Below are 19,771 nucleotides of genomic sequence, written 5' to 3'. Positions count from 1 at the left end.
GTCAGGAGAATGCCATGATTCACTGTGTCGAAGGCTGCAGAAAGGTCAAGAAGAATAAGAACAGATGGTCTATCTATCTATCTATCTATCTATCTTCTATCTTTCTATCTATCTATCTATCTATCTATCTATCTATCTATCTATCTATCTATCTATCTATCCAGCTATTATCTTATCTATCATCTTATCTATCTATCTATCTATCTATCTATCTATCTATCTATCTATCTATCTATCTATCTATCTATCTATCTATCTATCTATCTATCTATCTATCAATCATCTTTATCTATCTATCTATCTATCTATCTATCTATCTATCTATCTATCTATCTATCTATCTATCTATCTATCTATCTATCTATCTATCTACAGTGCCTTGCAAAAGTATTCAGCCCCCTTGAACTTTTCAACCTTTTGCCACATTTCAGGCTTTAAACATAAAGATATGAAATTGTAATTTTTTGTGAAGAATCAATAACAAGTGCGACACAATTGTGAAGTGGAACGAAATTTATTGGATATTTTAAACTTTTTTTAGAAATAAAAACCTGAAAAGTGGGGCGTGCAATATTATTCAGCCCCTTTACTTTCAGTGCAGCAAACTCACTCCAGAAGTTCAGTGAGGATCTCTGAATGATCCAATGTTGACCTAAATGACTGATGGTGATAAATAGAATCCACCTGTGTGTAATCAAGTCTCCGTATAAATGCACCTGCTCTGTGATAGTCTCAGAGTTCTGTTTAAAGCGCAGAGAGCATCATGAAGACCAAGAAACACACCAGGCAGGTCCGAGATACTGTTGTGGAGAAGTTTAAAGCCGAATTTGGATACAAAAAGATTTCCCAAGCTTTAAACATCTCAAGGAGCACTGTGCAAGCGATCATATTGAAATGAAGGGAGTATCAGACCACTGCAAATCTACCAAGACCCGGCCGTCCCTCTAAACTTTCAGCTCAAACAAGGAGAAGACTGATCAGAGATGCAGCCAAGAGGCCCATGATCACTCTGAATGAACTGCAGAGATCTACAGCTGAGGTGGGAGAATCTGTCCATTGGACACAATCAGTCGTACACTGCACAAATCTGGCCTTTATGGAAGAGTGGCAAGAAGAAAGCCATTTCTCAAAGATATCCATAAAAAGTCACCTGGGAGACACACCAAGCATGTGGAAGAAGGTGCTCTGGTCAGATGAAACCAAAATCGAACTTTTTGGCCACAATGCAAAACGTTATGTTTGGCATAAAAGCAACACAGCTCATCACCCTGAACACACCATCCCCACTGTCAAACATGGTGGTGGCAGCATCATGGTTTGGGCCTGCTTTTCTTCAGCAGGGACAGGGAATATGGTTAAAATTGATGGGAAGATGGATGGAGCCAAATACAGGACCATTCTGGAAGAAAACCTGTTGCAGTCTGCAAAAGACCTGAGACTGGGACGGTGATTTATCTTCCAACAAGACAATGATCCAAAACATAAAGCAAAATCTACAATGGAATGGTTCACAAATAAACTTATCCAGGTGAAAATGGCCAAGTCAAAGTCCAGACCTGAATCCCATCGAGAATCTGTGGAAAGAGCTGAAAACTGCTGTTCACAGACGCTCTCCATCCAACCTCACTGAGCTCGAGCTGTTTTGCAAGGAAGAATGGGCAAAAATTTCAGTATCTCGATGTGCAAAACTAATAGAGACATACCCCAAGCGACTTGCAGCTGTAATCGCAGCAAAAGGTGGCGCTACAAAGTATTAACGCAAGGGGGCTGAATAATATTGCACGCCCCACTTTTCAGTTTTTTATTTCTAAAAAAAGTTTAAAATATCCAATAAATTTCGTTCCACTTCACGATTGTGTCCCACTTGTTGTTGATTCTTCACAAAAAATTACAATTTCATATCTTTATGTTTAAAGCCTGAAATGTGGCAAAAGGTTGAAAAGTTCAAGGGGGCTGAATACTTTTGCAAGGCACTGTATCTATCTATCTATCTATCTGTCTATCTATCTATCTATCTATCTATCTATCTATCTATCTATCTATCTATTATTGAATATTATGTGTGAAATGGTTACATGCACTGGATTACATCAAATACACAAAAATAAAAGTAGCTGAACACTTGCCAGCTTTTTAATAACATCCCTCAGAAACACTGCAAATATATACAACAGAAACTCATCAGTTGTGAAGTAGTTTTCTATCCAGCAAATTTCAGCGTGACTAATATCAGATACCTCTGGGATTTATTCTTTATTAAAGATAGCTATTGAAATAACATGTGCCATTGTTCTGACTAAGCAATAAGTAGCTCTCGCACTGAAGCAGAATCCAGCAGAATCGGATAGCACTCACCGTGGAGTGTTCAACAATACTTTAAAAACACTGACGGAACTAGGCTTTTTTTTTTATCTGCTCTTTTCTTTACACCTTGTTCCTTTTCGTGGGCTCGGTTACCATAGTAATACTGCCGGAGCTGCACTGTGTGCTCTGCTTGTAATATTTTGCTTGACCTCTGCTGAAGTCTTCTCGTTCAACAGCCTACACACAGCCACATGTGCTGCTGGTTATATACTAGCTTTCTTTTTCTCTTCTCTAACCGACAGCACTACAACTGCTAAGAAACTTGCCAGAAGTAAAAGTCAATTGTTAGAAAATACCTAATTGGAAATTCTCAGTGGATTTGGACCGCTCTACTACTTGGAGGTGCGTTTGGCGTGGGCGGAGGACTGGGGGTGGACGTCACTCCTGAAAACTTGTGCCAACCACCCACTTCTCAGCTGCCCACTTTACTCCTTCATCTTCTCAGATTCACTGTGAGAGGCTGATGAAAATCTCAGCTTACCCTAACATTAAATGTTTAACTATAGTAACACAATATAATAGAGATTTTGTTTAAAAAAAAAATTAAAATTAAAAAAATTAAAAAAAAATTTCATTTAATAATTTTATTTATTTAAGTAATTATTTATTTTTATTTGTATTTAATATATTTTTTTTAATTAAACCGATTAAATGAAAAAAAAAAAACAAACTAATTGATAACACCAGGTATAAAAAGGACTGGATGTTGTGCATTAACATGGCTTTATCAAAAAGAATCACACGTTACATGTACAACCCCAAATCAAAAAAAGTCGGGACAGCATGGAATATGCGAATAATAAAAAAAACACAGTGTTCCTTACATTTACTTTGACGTTTATTTGATTGCAGACAGGATGAACCTGAGATATTTCATGTTTTATCTGCTCAACTTCATTTCATTTATTAATAAACATCCATTCTTGCATTTCAGTCCTGCAACACATTCCAAAAAAAGTTTGGACGGTAAAGCATTTACCACTTTGTAATGTTGCCGTTCCTTTTCACCACACTTAAAAGACGTTTTGGCACCGAGGGGACCGAACGATTTAGTGTTTCAGCTGCAAACATGTCTTAAATTAAGTTTTAAATTGATGCCGTGTGCTCCGGACCAAAGACGAAAAGGACCATCCAGACTGTTATCAGCTACAGGTCCAAAAGCCAGGGTCTGTCATGGTATGGGGCTGTGTCAGTGCCCTTGGCAAAGGTCATTTACACTTCTGTGATGGCAGCATTAATGCAGGAAAGTACATTGAGATCTTAGAGCAACATGTGCTGCCTTCAAGACGTCGTCTTTTCCAGGGACGTCCATGCATTTTTCAACAAGACGATGCAAAACCACACGCTGCACATATTACAAAGGCACGGCTGTGGAAGAACAGGGTACGGCTACTGGACTGGCCCGCCTGCAGTCCTGACCTGTCCCCAGTATAGAATGTGTGGAGAATTTTGAAACAATAAATGTGACGACGACCCCGTACTGCTGCACAACACTAAGACGTGTTTGCAGGAAGAACGGGACAAAATAAAAGCTGAAACACTAAATCGCTCGGTCTCCTCGGTGCCAAAACGTCTTTTAAGTGTGGTGAAGAGGAATGGCAACTTTACAGAGTGGTAAATACTTTACTGTCCCAACGTTTTTGAATGTGTTGCAGGCCTGAAATGCAGGTATGGATGTTTATTAATAAATTAAGTTGACCACAACTTTTTCTGATTTGGGGTTGTATAAGTATTTGTAATTCTAAGGCTGGTTTGGATTTTCAGTACATTGCTTTGTCAACAGCCTACTGGGTGGATTGGTTACTACGAGATACAATGCGAACATACTAAAAAAAAAAACACTAAAAAATCACAAATTAAATACATGAGCAAAGAGGATTATGGTACTGCTATGTATTGTACACATTGAATACATTAAATAAATACGATATTGATATGTGGTATTATAATATCCAAAACAAAAGAGATTTAATAGTCGATACAAGCTTTTTTCCACGCCGAGTTATTTTTGTGTCTCGCCAATCTTCAGTAGTGAGCACAGCAGATGTAAGCAGGGCAATTACAGCAGTGCTTTGTTAAACTGATGTTGCATTAGCCATGAACCCAAGGCTATAAAAATACTTTGATCTAGCGAGGCGGATTTGCATAAATTTACATCAACAGATGCTAGGTCGCTGTAAATTTTCGAAAGCCACTCAGACTTTTAACTGCAAGTTGATGTTGGTATACGAGTTACCCCTGAGGAACTAAGTATGAGGGTGTTGCGTTAAGCTTGGGTGGTCATGGGACATTCGAAGTGAAATCAGTTCTCCAGACGTTCACAAAAAGGCCATTTACTCTGTATTTACAGTTACTCATTAATGTCCTTTATAATTATTATTTATTTATAAACTCAATCAATTATATAATTATATACTTCCAACTTTGTTGTAACCAAGTTCTTACACTCACTATCCATTTTATCAGATCCACTTACCATATAGGAGCACTTTGTAGTTCTACAATTGCTGACTGTAGTCCATCTGTTTCTCTGCATGCTTTGTTAGCCCCGTTTCATGCTGTTCTTCAATGGTCAGGACCCCCCACAGGACCACTACAGAGCAGGTATTATTTAGGTGGTGGATCATTCTCAGCACTGCACTGGCACTGACACTGACATGGTGGTGGTAGAAGTGCACAGAGTGTGTGTGTTGTGCTGGTATGAGTGGATCAGACACAGCAAACACCTCACTGTCACTGCTGGACTGAGAATAGTCCACCAACCAAAAAACATCCAGCCAACAGCGCCCCGTGCACAGCGTCCTGTGACCACTGATGAAGGTCTAGAAGATGACCGACTCAAACAGCAGCAATCGATCGACCGAGCGATCGTCTCTGACTTTACATCTACAAGGTGGACCGACTAGGTAGGAGTGGACAGTGAGTGGACACGGTATTTAAAAACCCCAGCAGGGCTGCTGTGTCTGATCCACTCATACCAGCACAACACACACTTGAAGAAATATTGACTTATTTGTTGGGTTATCAGTTGCATAATAATAACATTTATAGCTGATCTTTATAGTGCTGTTTTAATTTGCATTTTAACTAGTCCCAATTTTTCTCTGTATAAAATAGCTATGATTTAATGAAATATAAATATTGGTTACACCAATAGATAAAAGCCAGACAGTCATGCAAACTATTAAGCGTCTATTAAACAGGACCTAGACTTTAAAACAGCAAACAGTTCTTTGGCTGCTTCAATGTTGTTTGGATTCTGTATGACAGTGAACGCTCGACCACCCTGGTTTAAATTCATGACACGTGCTCACCCACGCACAAAACCTTTGCTTTGATCAATTAGCTAAGTAAACTCAGAGTTCCATTTCTGGATAAAATTGGAAAGAAAGCCTTGATCCATGTCTGCAGAAGTACAGCTCTAACCTTGCGCTGACCTGTGTGCTCAGATCAACCTGTCACATTCGATCTGAAGACTGTGACATCTCTATTTCACTTCCACATTTATACATTCTTTTAGTGCATACCTCATGAATTTTAACATGAAACATTTTTTTTCTGATCCTGTCCCTTCAGATTGCTCAAAGCCAAGCATCACCAAAGGCTCATCTGCCATGAATATGCCCCAGTCGTTTGGCACCGCAATGGGATTTTCGCTATCAGAGACACTGCCTGCTGCCAGCCTGCCCGACCTGGCACGGAATCGTTCTGATCAGAGCCTGTTGCTGAAAGCCGAGAGCAGCATCATCTATTTGGCTCCGACAGCCGACGCCAATAAGTGCTGGCCCATCCGCCCTACGTTGCGCAATGAGCTGGATACCTTCTCTGTGCACTTCTACATATTCTTCGGACCCAACATCTCTATTCCTCCGGACCGGGCAGCTGTGTTTGCTATCAACTTGATGCCAGTGCTGGATAGTGGAGGGGTCCTTAACATGGAGCTTAAACTCAACGTGGTGAGTGAAGTATATTAATATTACTAAGTAGTATACACTGATCAGCCATATTTTTAATATTTTATCAGCTATACTTACCATATAGAAGCACTTTGTAGTTTTACAATTACTGACTGTAGTCCATCTATTTCTCTGCATGCTTTATTAGCCCCCTTTCACCGTTCTTCAATGGTCAGGACCCCCACAGGACCACTTCAGTACTGCAGTGGTGGTGTGTTAGTGTGTGTTGTGCTGGTATGAGTGGATAAGACACAGCAGTGCTGCTGGAGTTTTTAAACACCTCAGTGTCACTGCTGGACTGAGAATAGTCCATCAAGCAAAAAACATCCAGCCAACAGCGTTCAGCACCAGCGGATGAAGGTCTAGAAGATGACCGACTCAAACAGCAGCAATAGATGAGCGATCGTCTCTGACTTTACATCTACAAGGTGGACCGACTAGGTAGGAGTGTCTAATAGAGTGGACAGTGAGTGGACACGGTATTTAAAAACTCCAGCAGCACTGCTGTGTCTGATCCACTCATACCAGCACAACACACACTAACACACCACCACCATGTCAGTGTCACTGCAGTACTGTAGTGGTCCTGTGGTGGTCCTGACCATTGAAGAACAGCATAAAAGGGGGCTAACAAGCATGCAGAGAAACAGATGGACTACAGTCAGTAATTGTAGAACTACAAAGTGCTTCTATATGGTAAGTGGAGCTGATAAAATGAACAGTGTGTGTAGAAACAAGGAGGCGGTTTTAATGTTATGGCTGGTGGCGCAGTGGGATATTTTGCTAGCACACCAGCGCCGAGATTCTGAACATCCCGGTTTGGTGGGTTTTTTTAGACACCACAGCACATTAGATGTCTTTGTAAGAAAGCACTGTTGGATCCGGGGGTTCAAATTTGCATTAGCTGTGGATTTTGCCAGAAAAAAAATAATGCAAGCCCTATTCCATTTATTTAAATAGGATTTGGCAAATGTTCTATTTACTTACTGTTTTCTAGTGCAAATAACATTCAGAGACCAAAATCTGACCAAATAATTGTTGACCAAAAATAGAAGTGCTTGGATGTCTTGACCTTTAAAGAAATGTTCCTACACAGCTGATACAAAACAGAGGCGCGCTAGCATTGTACCTTCTAAAAAAAAAAAAAAAAAAAAAGCTTTAAAAAAGTGTTTTACAGTCAGTAAGCAGGCTGGACTGGCTGGGTAATATGATGTAACTCCGTGTACATGGAAGGTTGAATTTATATTGTTTTATTTTCTCATGAAGAATAAGAAAATAAAGCACTGCAAGACAATTATATGTTTAGGGGTCTTCTTTTACAACATTTAGATACATAGAGATAGGTATTACTGTACAATACTATGTAAAGTGTATAAATAGGATAAACATACAGTGTATCACAAAAGTGAGTACACCCCTCACATTTCTGCAGATATTTAAGTATATCTTTTCATGGGACAACACTGACAAAATGACACTTTGACACAATGAAAAGTAGTCTGTGTGCAGCTTATATAACAGTGTAAATTTATTCTTCCCTCAAAATAACTCAATATACAGCCATTAATGTCTAAACCACCAGCAACAAAAGTGAGTACACCCCTAAGTGAAAGTTCCTGAAGTGTCAATATTTTGTGTGGCCACCATTATTTCCCAGAACTGCCTTAACTCTCCTGGGCATGGAGTTTACCAGAGCTTCACAGGTTGCCACTGGAATGCTTTTCCACTCCTCCATGACGACATCACGGAGCTGGCGGATATTCGAGACTTTGCGCTCCTCCACCTTCCGCTTGAGGATGCCCCAAAGATGTTCTATTGGGTTTAGGTCTGGAGACATGCTTGGCCAGTCCATCACCTTTACCCTCAGCCTCTTCAATAAAGCAGTGGTCGTCTTAGAGGTGTGTTTGGGGTCATTATCATGCTGGAACACTGCCCTGCGACCCAGTTTCCGGAGGGAGGGGATCATGCTCTGCTTCAGTATTTCACAGTACATATTGGAGTTCATGTGTCCCTCAATGAAATGTAACTCCCCAACACCTGCTGCACCCATGCAGCCCCAGACCATGGCATTCCCACCACCATGCTTGACTGTAGGCATGACACACTTATCTTTGTACTCCTCACCTGATTGCCGCCACACATGCTTGAGACCATCTGAACCAAACAAATTAATCTTGGTCTCATCAGACCATAGGACATGGTTCCAGTAATCCATGTCCTTTGTTGTTATGTCTTCAGCAAACTGTTTGCGGGCTTTCTTGTGTAGAGACTTCAGAAGAGGCTTCCTTCTGGGGTGACAGCCATGCAGACCAATTTGATGTAGTGTGCGGCGTATGGTCTGAGCACTGACAGGCTGACCCCCCACCTTTTCAATCTCTGCAGCAATGCTGACAGCACTCCTGCGCCTATCTTTCAAAGACAGCAGCTGGATGTGACGCTGAGCACGTGCACTCAGCTTCTTTGGACGACCAACGCGAGGTCTGTTCTGAGTGGACCCTGCTCTTTTAAAACGCTGGATGATCTTGGCCACTGTGCTGCAGCTCAGTTTCAGGGTGTTGGCAATCTTCTTGTAGCCTTGGCCATCTTCATGTAGCGCAACAATTCATCTTTTAAGATCCTCAGAGAGTTCTTTGCCATGAGGTGCCATGTTGGAACTTTCAGTGACCAGTATGAGAGAGTGTGAGAGCTGTACTACTAAATTGAACACACCTGCTCCCTATGCACACCTGAGACCTAGTAACACTAACAAATCACATGACATTTTGGAGGGAAAATGACAAGCAGTGCTCAATTTGAACATTTAGGGGTGTAGTCTCTTAGGGGTGTACTCACTTTTGTTGCCGGTGGTTTAGACATTAATGGCTGTATATTGAGTTATTTTGAGGGAAGAATAAATTTACACTGTTATATAAGCTGCACACAGACTACTTTTCATTGTGTCAAAGTGTCATTTTGTCAGTGTTGTCCCATGAAAAGATATACTTAAATATCTGCAGAAATGTGAGGGGTGTACTCACTTTTGTGATACACTGTATGTAATATAATAAACTACTATGGAAGTGTCATGTGCAGAAATATTAATAGATGTGTATGTAGGCTTTATAAACAGTTGGTACAAACGATCTCCTTGTTACCATAGTTGTAGGGGATAACTAAAATTACACAGGTGCTTATAAACTAGCACCATGATTGTAGTAATTATATATACCTCAGGATACAGGGATATGTGTTCTTTATTCATTTGGGTGGCACGGGGGCTAAGTGGGTAGCACTGTCGCCTCACAGCAAGAAGGTCCTGGGCAGTGGCGTAACTAGGAGCTCAGTGCAAAAAAAATAATAATAATTGGGCCCCCTCAACAAATTTCGTATATGGTCACAGGACGCTGTGCACGGGGCGCTGTTGGCTGGATATTTTTGGTTGGTGGACTATTCTCAGTCCAGCAGTGACAGTGAGGTGTTTAAAAACTCCATCAGCGCTGCTGTGTCTCATCCACTTATACCAGCACAACACACACTAACACACCACCACCATGTCAGTGTCAGTGCAGTGCTGAGAATGATCCACCAACTAAATAATACCTGAGCATTGAAGAACAGCATGAAAGAGGGCTAACAAAGCATGCAGAGAAATAGATGGACTACTGTCAGTAATTGCTTCTATATGGCAAGTGTGTATATATATATATATATATATATATATACAGTGTATCACAAAAGTGAGTACACCCCTCACATTTCTGCAGATATTTAAGTATATCTTTTCATGGGACAACACTGACAAAATGACACTTTGACACAATGAAAAGTAGTCTGTGTGCAGCTTATATAACAGTGTAAATTTATTCTTCCCTCAAAATAACTCAATATACAGCCATTAATGTCTAAACCACCGGCAACAAAAGTGAGTACACCCCTTAGTGAAAGTTCCTGAAGTGTCAATATTTTGTGTGGCCACCATTATTTCCCAGAACTGCCTTAACTCTCCTGGGCATGGAGTTTACCAGAGCTTCACAGGTTGCCACTGGAATGCTTTTCCACTCCTCCATGACGACATCACGGAGCTGGCGGATATTCGAGACTTTGCGCTCCTCCACCTTCCGCTTGAGGATGCCCCAAAGATGTTCTATTGGGTTTAGGTCTGGAGACATGCTTGGCCAGTCCATCACCTTTACCCTCAGCCTCTTCAATAAAGCAGTGGTCGTCTTAGAGGTGTGTTTGGGGTCATTATCATGCTGGAACACTGCCCTGCGACCCAGTTTCCGGAGGGAGGGGATCATGCTCTGCTTCAGTATTTCACAGTACATATTGGAGTTCATGTGTCCCTCAATGAAATGTAACTCCCCAACACCTGCTGCACTCATGCAGCCCCAGACCATGGCATTCCCACCACCATGCTTGACTGTAGGCATGACACACTTATCTTTGTACTCCTCACCTGATTGCCGCCACACATGCTTGAGACCATCTGAACCAAACAAATTAATCTTGGTCTCATCAGACCATAGGACATGGTTCCAGCAATCCATGTCCTTTGTTGACATGTCTTCAGCAAACTGTTTGCGGGCTTTCTTGTGTAGAGACTTCAGAAGAGGCTTCCTTCTGGGGTGACAGCCATGCAGACCAATTTGATGTAGTGTGCGGCGTATGGTCTGAGCACTGACAGGCTGACCCCCCAACTTTTCAATCTCTGCAGCAATGCTGACAGCACTCCTGCGCCTATCTTTCAAAGACAGCAGTTGGATGTGACGCTGAGCACGTGCACTCAGCTTCTTTGGACGACCAACGCGAGGTCTGTTCTGAGTGGACCCTACTCTTTTAAAACGCTGGATGATCTTGGCCACTGTGCTGCAGCTCAGTTTCAGGGTGTTGGCCATCTTCTTGTAGCCTTGGCCATCTTCATGTAGCGCAACAATTCGTCTTTTAAGATCCTCAGAGAGTTCTTTGCCATGAGGTGCCATGTTGGAACTTTCAGTGACCAGTATGAGAGAGTGTGAGAGCTGTACTACTAAATTGAACACACCTGCTCCCTATGCACACCTGAGACCTAGTAACACTAACAAATCACATGACATTTTGGAGGGAAAATGACAAGCAGTGCTCAATTTGGACATTTAGGGGTGTAGTCTCTTAGGGGTGTACTCACTTTTGTTGCCGGTGGTTTAGACATTAATGGCTGTATATTGAGTTATTTTGAGGGAAGAATAAATTTACACTGTTATATAAGCTGCACACAGACTACTTTTCATTGTGTCAAAGTGTCATTTTGTCAGTGTTGTCCCATGAAAAGATATACTTAAATATCTGCAGAAATGTGAGGGGTGTACTCACTTTTGTGATACACTGTATATATATATATATATATATATATATATATATATATATATATATACACAGGGGTTGGACAAAATAACTGAAACACCTGGTTTTAGACCACAATAATTTATTAGTATGGTGTAGGGCCTCCTTTTGCGGCCAATACAGCGTCAATTCGTCTTGGAAATGACATATACAAGTCCTGCACAGTGGTCAGAGGGATTTTAAGCCATTCTTCTTGCAGGATAGTGGCCAGGTCACTACGTGATGCTGGTGGAGGAAAACGTTTCCTGACTCGCTTCTCCAAAACACCCCAAAGTGGCTCAATAATATTTAGATCTGGTGACTGTGCAGGCCATGGGAGATGTTCAACTTCACTTTCATGTTCATCAAACCAATCTTTCACCAGTCTTGCTGTGTGTATTGGTGCATTGTCATCCTGATACACGGCACCGCCATTGGATGCACATGGTCCTCCAGAATGGTTCGGTAGTCCTTGGCAGTGACGCGCCCATCTAGCACAAGTATTGGGCCAAGGGAATGCCATGATATGGCAGCCCAAACCATCACTGATCCACCCCCATGCTTCACTCTGGGCATGCAACAGTCTGGGTGGTACGCTTCTTTGGGGCTTCTCCACACCGTAACTCTCCCGGATGTGGGGAAAACAGTAAAGGTGGACTCATCAGAGAACAATACATGTTTCACATTGTCCACAGCCCAAGATTTGCGCTCCTTGCACCATTGAAACCGACGTTTGGCATTGGCACGAGTGACCAAAGGTTTGGCTATAGCAGCCCGGCCGTGTATATTGACCCTGTGGAGCTCCCGACGGACAGTTCTGGTGGAAACAGGAGAGTCGAGGTGCACATTTAATTCTGCCGTGATTTGGGCAGCCGTGGTTTTATGTTTTTTGGATACAATCCGGGTTAGCACCCGAACATCCCTTTCAGACAGCTTCCTCTTGCGTCCACAGTTAATGCTGTTGGATGTGGTTTGTCCTTCTTGGTGGTATGCTGACATTACCCTGGATACCGTGGCTCTTGATACATCACAAAGACTTGCTGTCTTTGACAGGTGTTTCAGTTATTTTGTCCAACCCCTGTATATATATATATATATATATATATATATTAAACCGAACCTAATCGTAGCTTTTTCAACAAATTTTTCTAAATGTAATTATTTTAATTCCTTAATTATTTTTAATTGTTCTATTTACATCTTTTATCCTAATTTCATTTATATAATTTGCACTTTGGCCTCAAAATAGAAATAGCTTCGTGAATGAAGTGTATTTTTACAATTACCAAATCATTTTTCTGACATTTGTGCTGATGTATTCCTTATTTCATTCTTGTCAGAGCGTCAGACTTCACTCTCTGTATGTGTAATGTGTCAGCATCAAATTCTCTAATAAGTCTGATGTGCCTGAAATATTTAGGCTTCAATAATTCACTCCTTCGTATTTCCCTCGGCTCTGAAAGAATGGATCCGAAAGAGCACGCACTGAATTCTAAAAGGCTCGAGTCTAGGACAGCCGAGATTCCCACTCATTTAGTATATATGAGCAGATGAGGTGCTCTGCACTTCGGCCTAATGAATAACAAATGTTAGCAATCAGGAAGGTACCTACCGATTCAAAGGGCTGGAGGGGTGGAACACCTGAAGTGAGCTCCGGCAAATGTCACGTTTATTTTCCACTTCTGAGGCCTGAACTTTTCATGTTGATCTAAGATTCTGAGGAGGAAGAAAATGTGATATTTACACTCGGCTCGAATGATGATTCATCACTTGAAGAAATCTCAAGGGAACAATACAAGGCTGATAACACGGACGTACTCGTCTTGATTTACATTTCAGGGAAAAAAGGTTTCAAAAGGTCAGATATAATAAGGAAAAGATTTATTAACCAGTCCTACAAGGTCATGCCTGTGCAGTTAAACATGTAGCCACATTTCTCCTCTATTTCTCCTATAGAAGTCAGTTGTATGACCAGTTGTAGCCTAGTGGTTAAGGTACTTGACCAGTGAACAGAGGGTTCCTGGTTCAAGCCCCACCACTGCCAGGTTGCTGCTGTTGGGCCCTTGAGCAAGGCCCTTAACCCTCATTTGCTCAAACTGTGTACTGTAACTGTAATGTAAGTCGCTTTGGATAAAGGCGTCTGCTAAATGCTGAAAATGTAAATGTAAATGTAAAAGTTTACTCCTATAGATATTTTATTAAAGGTCTTTCTACTAGTGGTGTGCGATACTGCAAAATTTGGTATCGATCCAGTACCAAGTAAATACAGGGCTAGTATCGCTGATATCGATCCGATACCGATACTTTTTAATAATTAAAGTAGATGCATCATCAAATTGCTAAATCTGAATGAATTTTTATGACCTTTAGTGTATTTTAATACGTTTAGTGTATTATCATAATACATGCATGTACAGTAGCTGCTCTCAGTAGGGCTGTAAATAAATTCAGCTCTATTTACATTTATAAGCACAGAGTCAAAAGAAAAGAGCTCTCATCCACCAAAACACAAGCACACCGAATGAGAGCCTCACTACGCATGCTCTGATTTATTTGCGTAGGGTACGACCGTATAGTTTACACTATTATTTCCATAAAATTGACCCTATTTCTGCATCTGCAAAGCAAAGTATTCAAAAACTAACAATCTTCCAATGCCTACCAATGTACCGATGTCTGTTAGGATTTTAACAACGTGACGGTACCACAACAAAACACAGTAGAGCAGGAGGGGAGGAGCGAGGTGAGCATGTTAGATGTGAGAGGAGCGGAGTCTGTACAGACATGGTCTTTAATTTCTGACGAAACAGGAGTGACACTGACATGGTGGTGGTGTGTTAGTGTGTGTTGTGCTGGTATGAGTGGATAAGACACAGCAGTGCTGCTGGAGTTTTTAAACACCTCAGTGTCACTGCTGGACTGAGAATAGTCCACCAACCAAAAACATCCAGCCAACAGCACCCGTGGGCAGCGTCCTTTGACCACTGCTGAAGGTCTAGAAGATGACCGACTCAAACAGCAGCAATAGATGAGCGATCGTCTCTGACTTTACATCTACAAGGTGGACCAACTTCGTAGGAGTGTCTAATAGAGTGGACAGTGAGTGGACACGGTATTTAAAAACTCCAGCAGCACTGCTGTGTCTGATCCACTCATACCAGCACAACACACACTAACACACCACCACCATGACAGTGTCACTTCAGTGTCCTGTGGTGGTCCTAAGCATTGAAGAACAGCATGAAAGGGGGCTTACAAGCATGCAGAGAAACAGATGGACTACAGTCAGTAATTGTAGAACTACAAAGTGCTTCTATATGGTAAGTGGAGCTGATAAAATTGACAATGTGTGTAGAAACAAGGAGGTGGTTTTAATGTTATGGCTGATCAGTGTATATATATACAGTGTATCACAAAAGTGAGTACACCCCTCACATTTCTGCAGATATTTAAGTATATCTTTTCATGGGACAACACTGACAAAATGACACTTTGACACAATGAAAAGTAGTCTGTGTGCAGCTTATATAACAGTGTAAATTTATTCTTCCCTCAAAATAACTCAATATACAGCCATTAATGTCTAAACCACCGGCAACAAAAGTGAGTACACCCCTTAGTGAAAGTTCCTGAAGTGTCAATATTTTGTGTGGCCACCATTATTTCCCAGAACTGCCTTAACTCTCCTGGGCATGGAGTTTACCAGAGCTTCACAGGTTGCCACTGGAATGCTTTTCCACTCTTCCATGACGACATCACGGAGCTGGCGGATATTCGAGACTTTGCGCTCCTCCACCTTCCGCTTGAGGATGCCCCAAAGATGTTCTATTGGGTTTAGGTCTGGAGACATGCTTGGCCAGTCCATCACCTTTACCCTCAGCCTCTTCAATAAAGCAGTGGTCGTCTTAGAGGTGTGTTTGGGGTCATTATCATGCTGGAACACTGCCCTGCGACCCAGTTTCTGGAGGGAGGGGATCATGCTCTGCTTCAGTATTTCACAGTACATATTGGAGTTCATGTGTCCCTCAATGAAATGTAACTCCCCAACACCTGCTGCACTCATGCAGCCCCGGACCATGGCATTCCCACCACCATGCTTGACTGTAGGCATGACACACTTATCTTTGTACTCCTCACCTGATTGCCGCCACACATGCTTGAGACCATCTGAACCAAACAAATTAATCTTGGTCTCATCAGACCATAGGACATGGTTCCAGTAATCCATGTCCTTTGTTGACATGTCTTCAGCAAACTGTTTGCAGGCTTTCTTGTGTAGAGACTTCAGAAGAGGCTTCCTTCTGGGGTGACAGCCATGCAGACCAATTTGATGTAGTGTGCGGCGTATGGTCTGAGCACTGACAGGCTGACCCCCCACCTTTTCAATCTCTGCAGCAATGCTGACAGCACTCCTGCGCCTATCTTTCAAAGACAGCAGTTGGATGTGACACTGAGCACGTGCACTCAGCTTCTTTGGACGACCAACGCGAGGTCTGTTCTGAGTGGACCCTGCTCTTTTAAAACGCTGGATGATCTTGGCCACTTTGCTGCAGCTCAGTTTCAGGGTGTTGGCAATCTTCTTGTAGCCTTGGCCATCTTCATGTAGCGCAACAATTCGTCTTTTAAGATCCTCAGGGAGTTCTTTGCCATGAGGTGCCATGTTGGAACTTTCAGTGACCAGTATGAGAGAGTGTGAGAGCTGTACTACTAAATTGAACACACCTGCTCCCTATGCACACCTGAGACCTAGTAACACTAACGAGTCACATGACATTTTGGAGGGAAAATGACAAGCAGTGCTCAATTTGGACATTTAAGGGTGTAGTCTCTTAGGGGTGTACTCACTTTTGTTGCCGGTGGTTTAGACATTAATGGCTGTATATTGAGTTATTTTGAGGGAAGAATAAATTTACACTGTTATATAAGCTGCACACAGACTACTTTTCATTGTCTCAAAGTGTCATTTTGTCAGTGTTGTCCCATGAAAAGATATACTTAAATATCTGCAGAAATGTGAGGGGTGTACTCACTTTTGTGATACACTGTATATATATATATATATATATATAAAATTCCTCAATTCCACATCACATAGTATCGATCCGATACCAATACCAACGTCGGTATCGATGATATCGATATTTGGATCGATCCGCCCATCACTACTTTCTCCCAACCAACTCTACCTTCTGCGTCATTGAGCCTCATTGAAGGAATATATGCAAATTCATGTGTCAGTCACACGGTCAAGATTGCCAGCTCTGGCAGCGGAAAAACATGCTAGATTGTCATCATATGCATGCCACCCCCCCCCCCCCCCCCCCCTTTAATTGCACCAGACCAACTGCTGATCCATATGGCCAAACAGTTCTAATTCTATTTGTCTGTAAAACTGCGCCCCTGAAACAGTCTTCTGCCATATTCTAATCTACCCTGTCTGTGCTTCGTGGTCAAGAGTCGTGTGTGTCATAAAAGTCTGGCCATGAAGTACTTTGGTTGATCTTCTTATGGCTGTCATTGACACATTTGTCCCAAGCACAGGTTTTAAACACAAGAATGGAGTGAGGGAACTGGAATGTCTTTGGGGCATACAGAGAGCAAAGCATAATCCCCCCCAATGTCTGTTAGAGCACTCTGAAGAGCCCTACTTGGCTAGCATGAGTGTGGTGCATACAGAAGAGGATTTGCGATATGACATTTTAATTGTTTGGGGTTTTACAAGGGATTTGCAAATTTCTCCCAATACAGTGCATAATATCATTAAACCATTCAAGGTCAAAGCTTAAGCTGAACGCCCGTGATCTTCCATCCCTCAGACGACACTGCATCGAGAACCGCCACTCAACAATAGCTGATATAACCACATGGGTGAGGGATTACTTTGGCAAACCTTTGTCAAGCACTACAATACAGAGTTACATGCACAAATGCCACTTAAACTTCACTGTGCAAAAAAGAAGCCTTATGTTAACCGTGTCCAGAAGCGGCGCCACCTTCTCTGGGCTCGGAGGCATCTAGGATGGACCATCACACAGTGGAAACGTGTATTGTGGTCAGATCAGTTTTTTTTATTCTAATCTCAGCTGAAATAGTGAATGGGTGTACTAACAGGACTGAATTGTGAAATATTATCCAATTAAATTACTGATTAAAATAATTATAACCTAAAGATTTATGTTTGTAATTCAGTCAAGGGTAATGGTGGCATGATGACTGCGCTATTGAATGTCTATATTTGCATCAAGGCTAGACGCAGCTGTTCTGTCCAAAAAAAAAAAAAAAAAAAAAAGAGTAGCAACCTCATTACATTTTCCTATTATGGCTAGAGATGAGCTTACTGCGGCATTACCACCTGCAGATCTAGATGTGAAAATATACCTTTTAGACTGTGTAGTGATCAGTTTGTCCAACTATTTTTTGGACAAGTAAGGAAAGAAGATTAATATGATTAATATTCTTAAAATAATAAATAATTATTATTAAGAATAGTTATTTTTAATAATAAGTTGCAGACCACTGACTCAGAATCAGTTTTTTTGTTTTAAACAAAGAGGTATTTTTAATGACGAAAGGATTTGAACAGTACTTGATCTGATTAGTGGAGCTGATTGCATGTGAAAATATAAAGGCCGTTATTAACTAGAATCCAGAATGAACAGTAATATGTTCTTGAACAATCATTAATATATACAGTATATATATATATATATATATATGTATATGTGTATATGTATGTATATATATATTATAACCCCAACTCCATATTGTAGTGCTTGACAAAGGTTTACCAAAGTAAGTGGTTATATCAGCTATTATTGAGTGGAGGTTTTTGATGCAGTGCCGTCTGAGGGATCAGAGATCACGGGCGTTCTTAAGCTTGACATTTCACCTTTACGCACTGAAATTCCTTCCCGATTTCTTGAATGGTTTAATGATATTATGCACTGTAGAGGGAGAAATATGTAAATCCCTTTGAATCTTTCTTTGTGGTTCATTGTTTTTAAACATTTCAATCATTTTCTCACACATTTATTGACAATGCATGGGTGGATGGACGGGCCAGCGGATGGACGGATGGACGGATGGACGGATGGATGGATGATGGATAATGGAAGAAAGATAGATGGATGGATGGATGGATGGATGGATGGATGGATGGATGATGGATAATGGAAGAAAGATAGATGGATGGATGGATGATGGATAATGGAAAAAAGATAGATGGATGCATGGATGGATGGATGGATGATGGATAATGGAAGATAGATGGATGGATGATGGATGGGTGGGGGGCGGACGGACGGATAGATGGATGGATGGATAATGGAAGAAAGATAGATGGATGGATAGATGGATGGATGGATGAAGGGTAGATGGATGGATGGATGGATGATGGATAATGGAAGAAAGATGGATGGATGATGGATGGGTGGGGGGCGGATGGACGGATAGATGGATGGATGGATAATGGAAGAAAGATAGATGGATGGATGATGGATAATGGAAGAAAGATGGATGGATGGATGGATGGATGGATGGATGGATGGATGATGGATAATGGAAGAAAGATAGATGGACGGATGGATGGATGATGGATAATGGAAGATAGATGGATGGATGGATGATTGATAATGGAAGAAAGATAGATGGATGGATGATGGATAATGGAAGAAAGATAGATGGACGGATGGATGGATGATGGATAATGGAAGATGGATGGATGGATGGATGGATGATGGATAATGGAAGAAAGATAGATGGATGGATGGATGATGGATAATGGAAGAAAGATAGATGGACGGATGGATGGATGATGGCTAATGGAAGATAGATGGATGGATGGATGGATGATGGATAATGGAAGAAAGATAGATGGATGGATGGCTGATGGATGGGTGGGGGGGCGGACGGACGGATAGATGGATGGATGGATGATGGATGGATGGATAATGGAAGAAAGATAGATGGATGGATGAAAAGATGGATGGATGATGGATAATGGAAGATAGATGGATGGATGGATGGGTCAGTTGGATGGATGGATGGATGCCTGAGGTGAGGCTGGAATGGAATGCACCGAGATAAGCAAAATGTCATTGGGCTGTTGTAAAATG

At 41.5% G+C, this 19,771-nt stretch overlaps 1 protein-coding gene across 1 annotated transcript in view; it reads left to right on the top strand.

The window, feature by feature from the left end:
* Positions 1-19,771, top strand: part of tmem8b (transmembrane protein 8B) — a 225,618-nt gene that overhangs the window by 167,926 nt on the left and 37,921 nt on the right. The window contains exon 6 of the mRNA XM_063018330.1: positions 5,941-6,320. Within this exon, the coding sequence (XP_062874400.1) occupies positions 5,941-6,320 (380 nt within the window). The remainder of the gene's footprint in view (positions 1-5,940; positions 6,321-19,771) is intronic.

Source organism: Trichomycterus rosablanca, chromosome 21 (genome assembly GCF_030014385.1).
Source record: "Trichomycterus rosablanca isolate fTriRos1 chromosome 21, fTriRos1.hap1, whole genome shotgun sequence".
In the NCBI taxonomy this organism is placed as follows: domain Eukaryota; kingdom Metazoa; phylum Chordata; class Actinopteri; order Siluriformes; family Trichomycteridae; genus Trichomycterus; species Trichomycterus rosablanca.
Note: the sequence above shows the minus strand (reverse complement) of the source record. Positions and strands in the feature narration are given on the sequence as shown.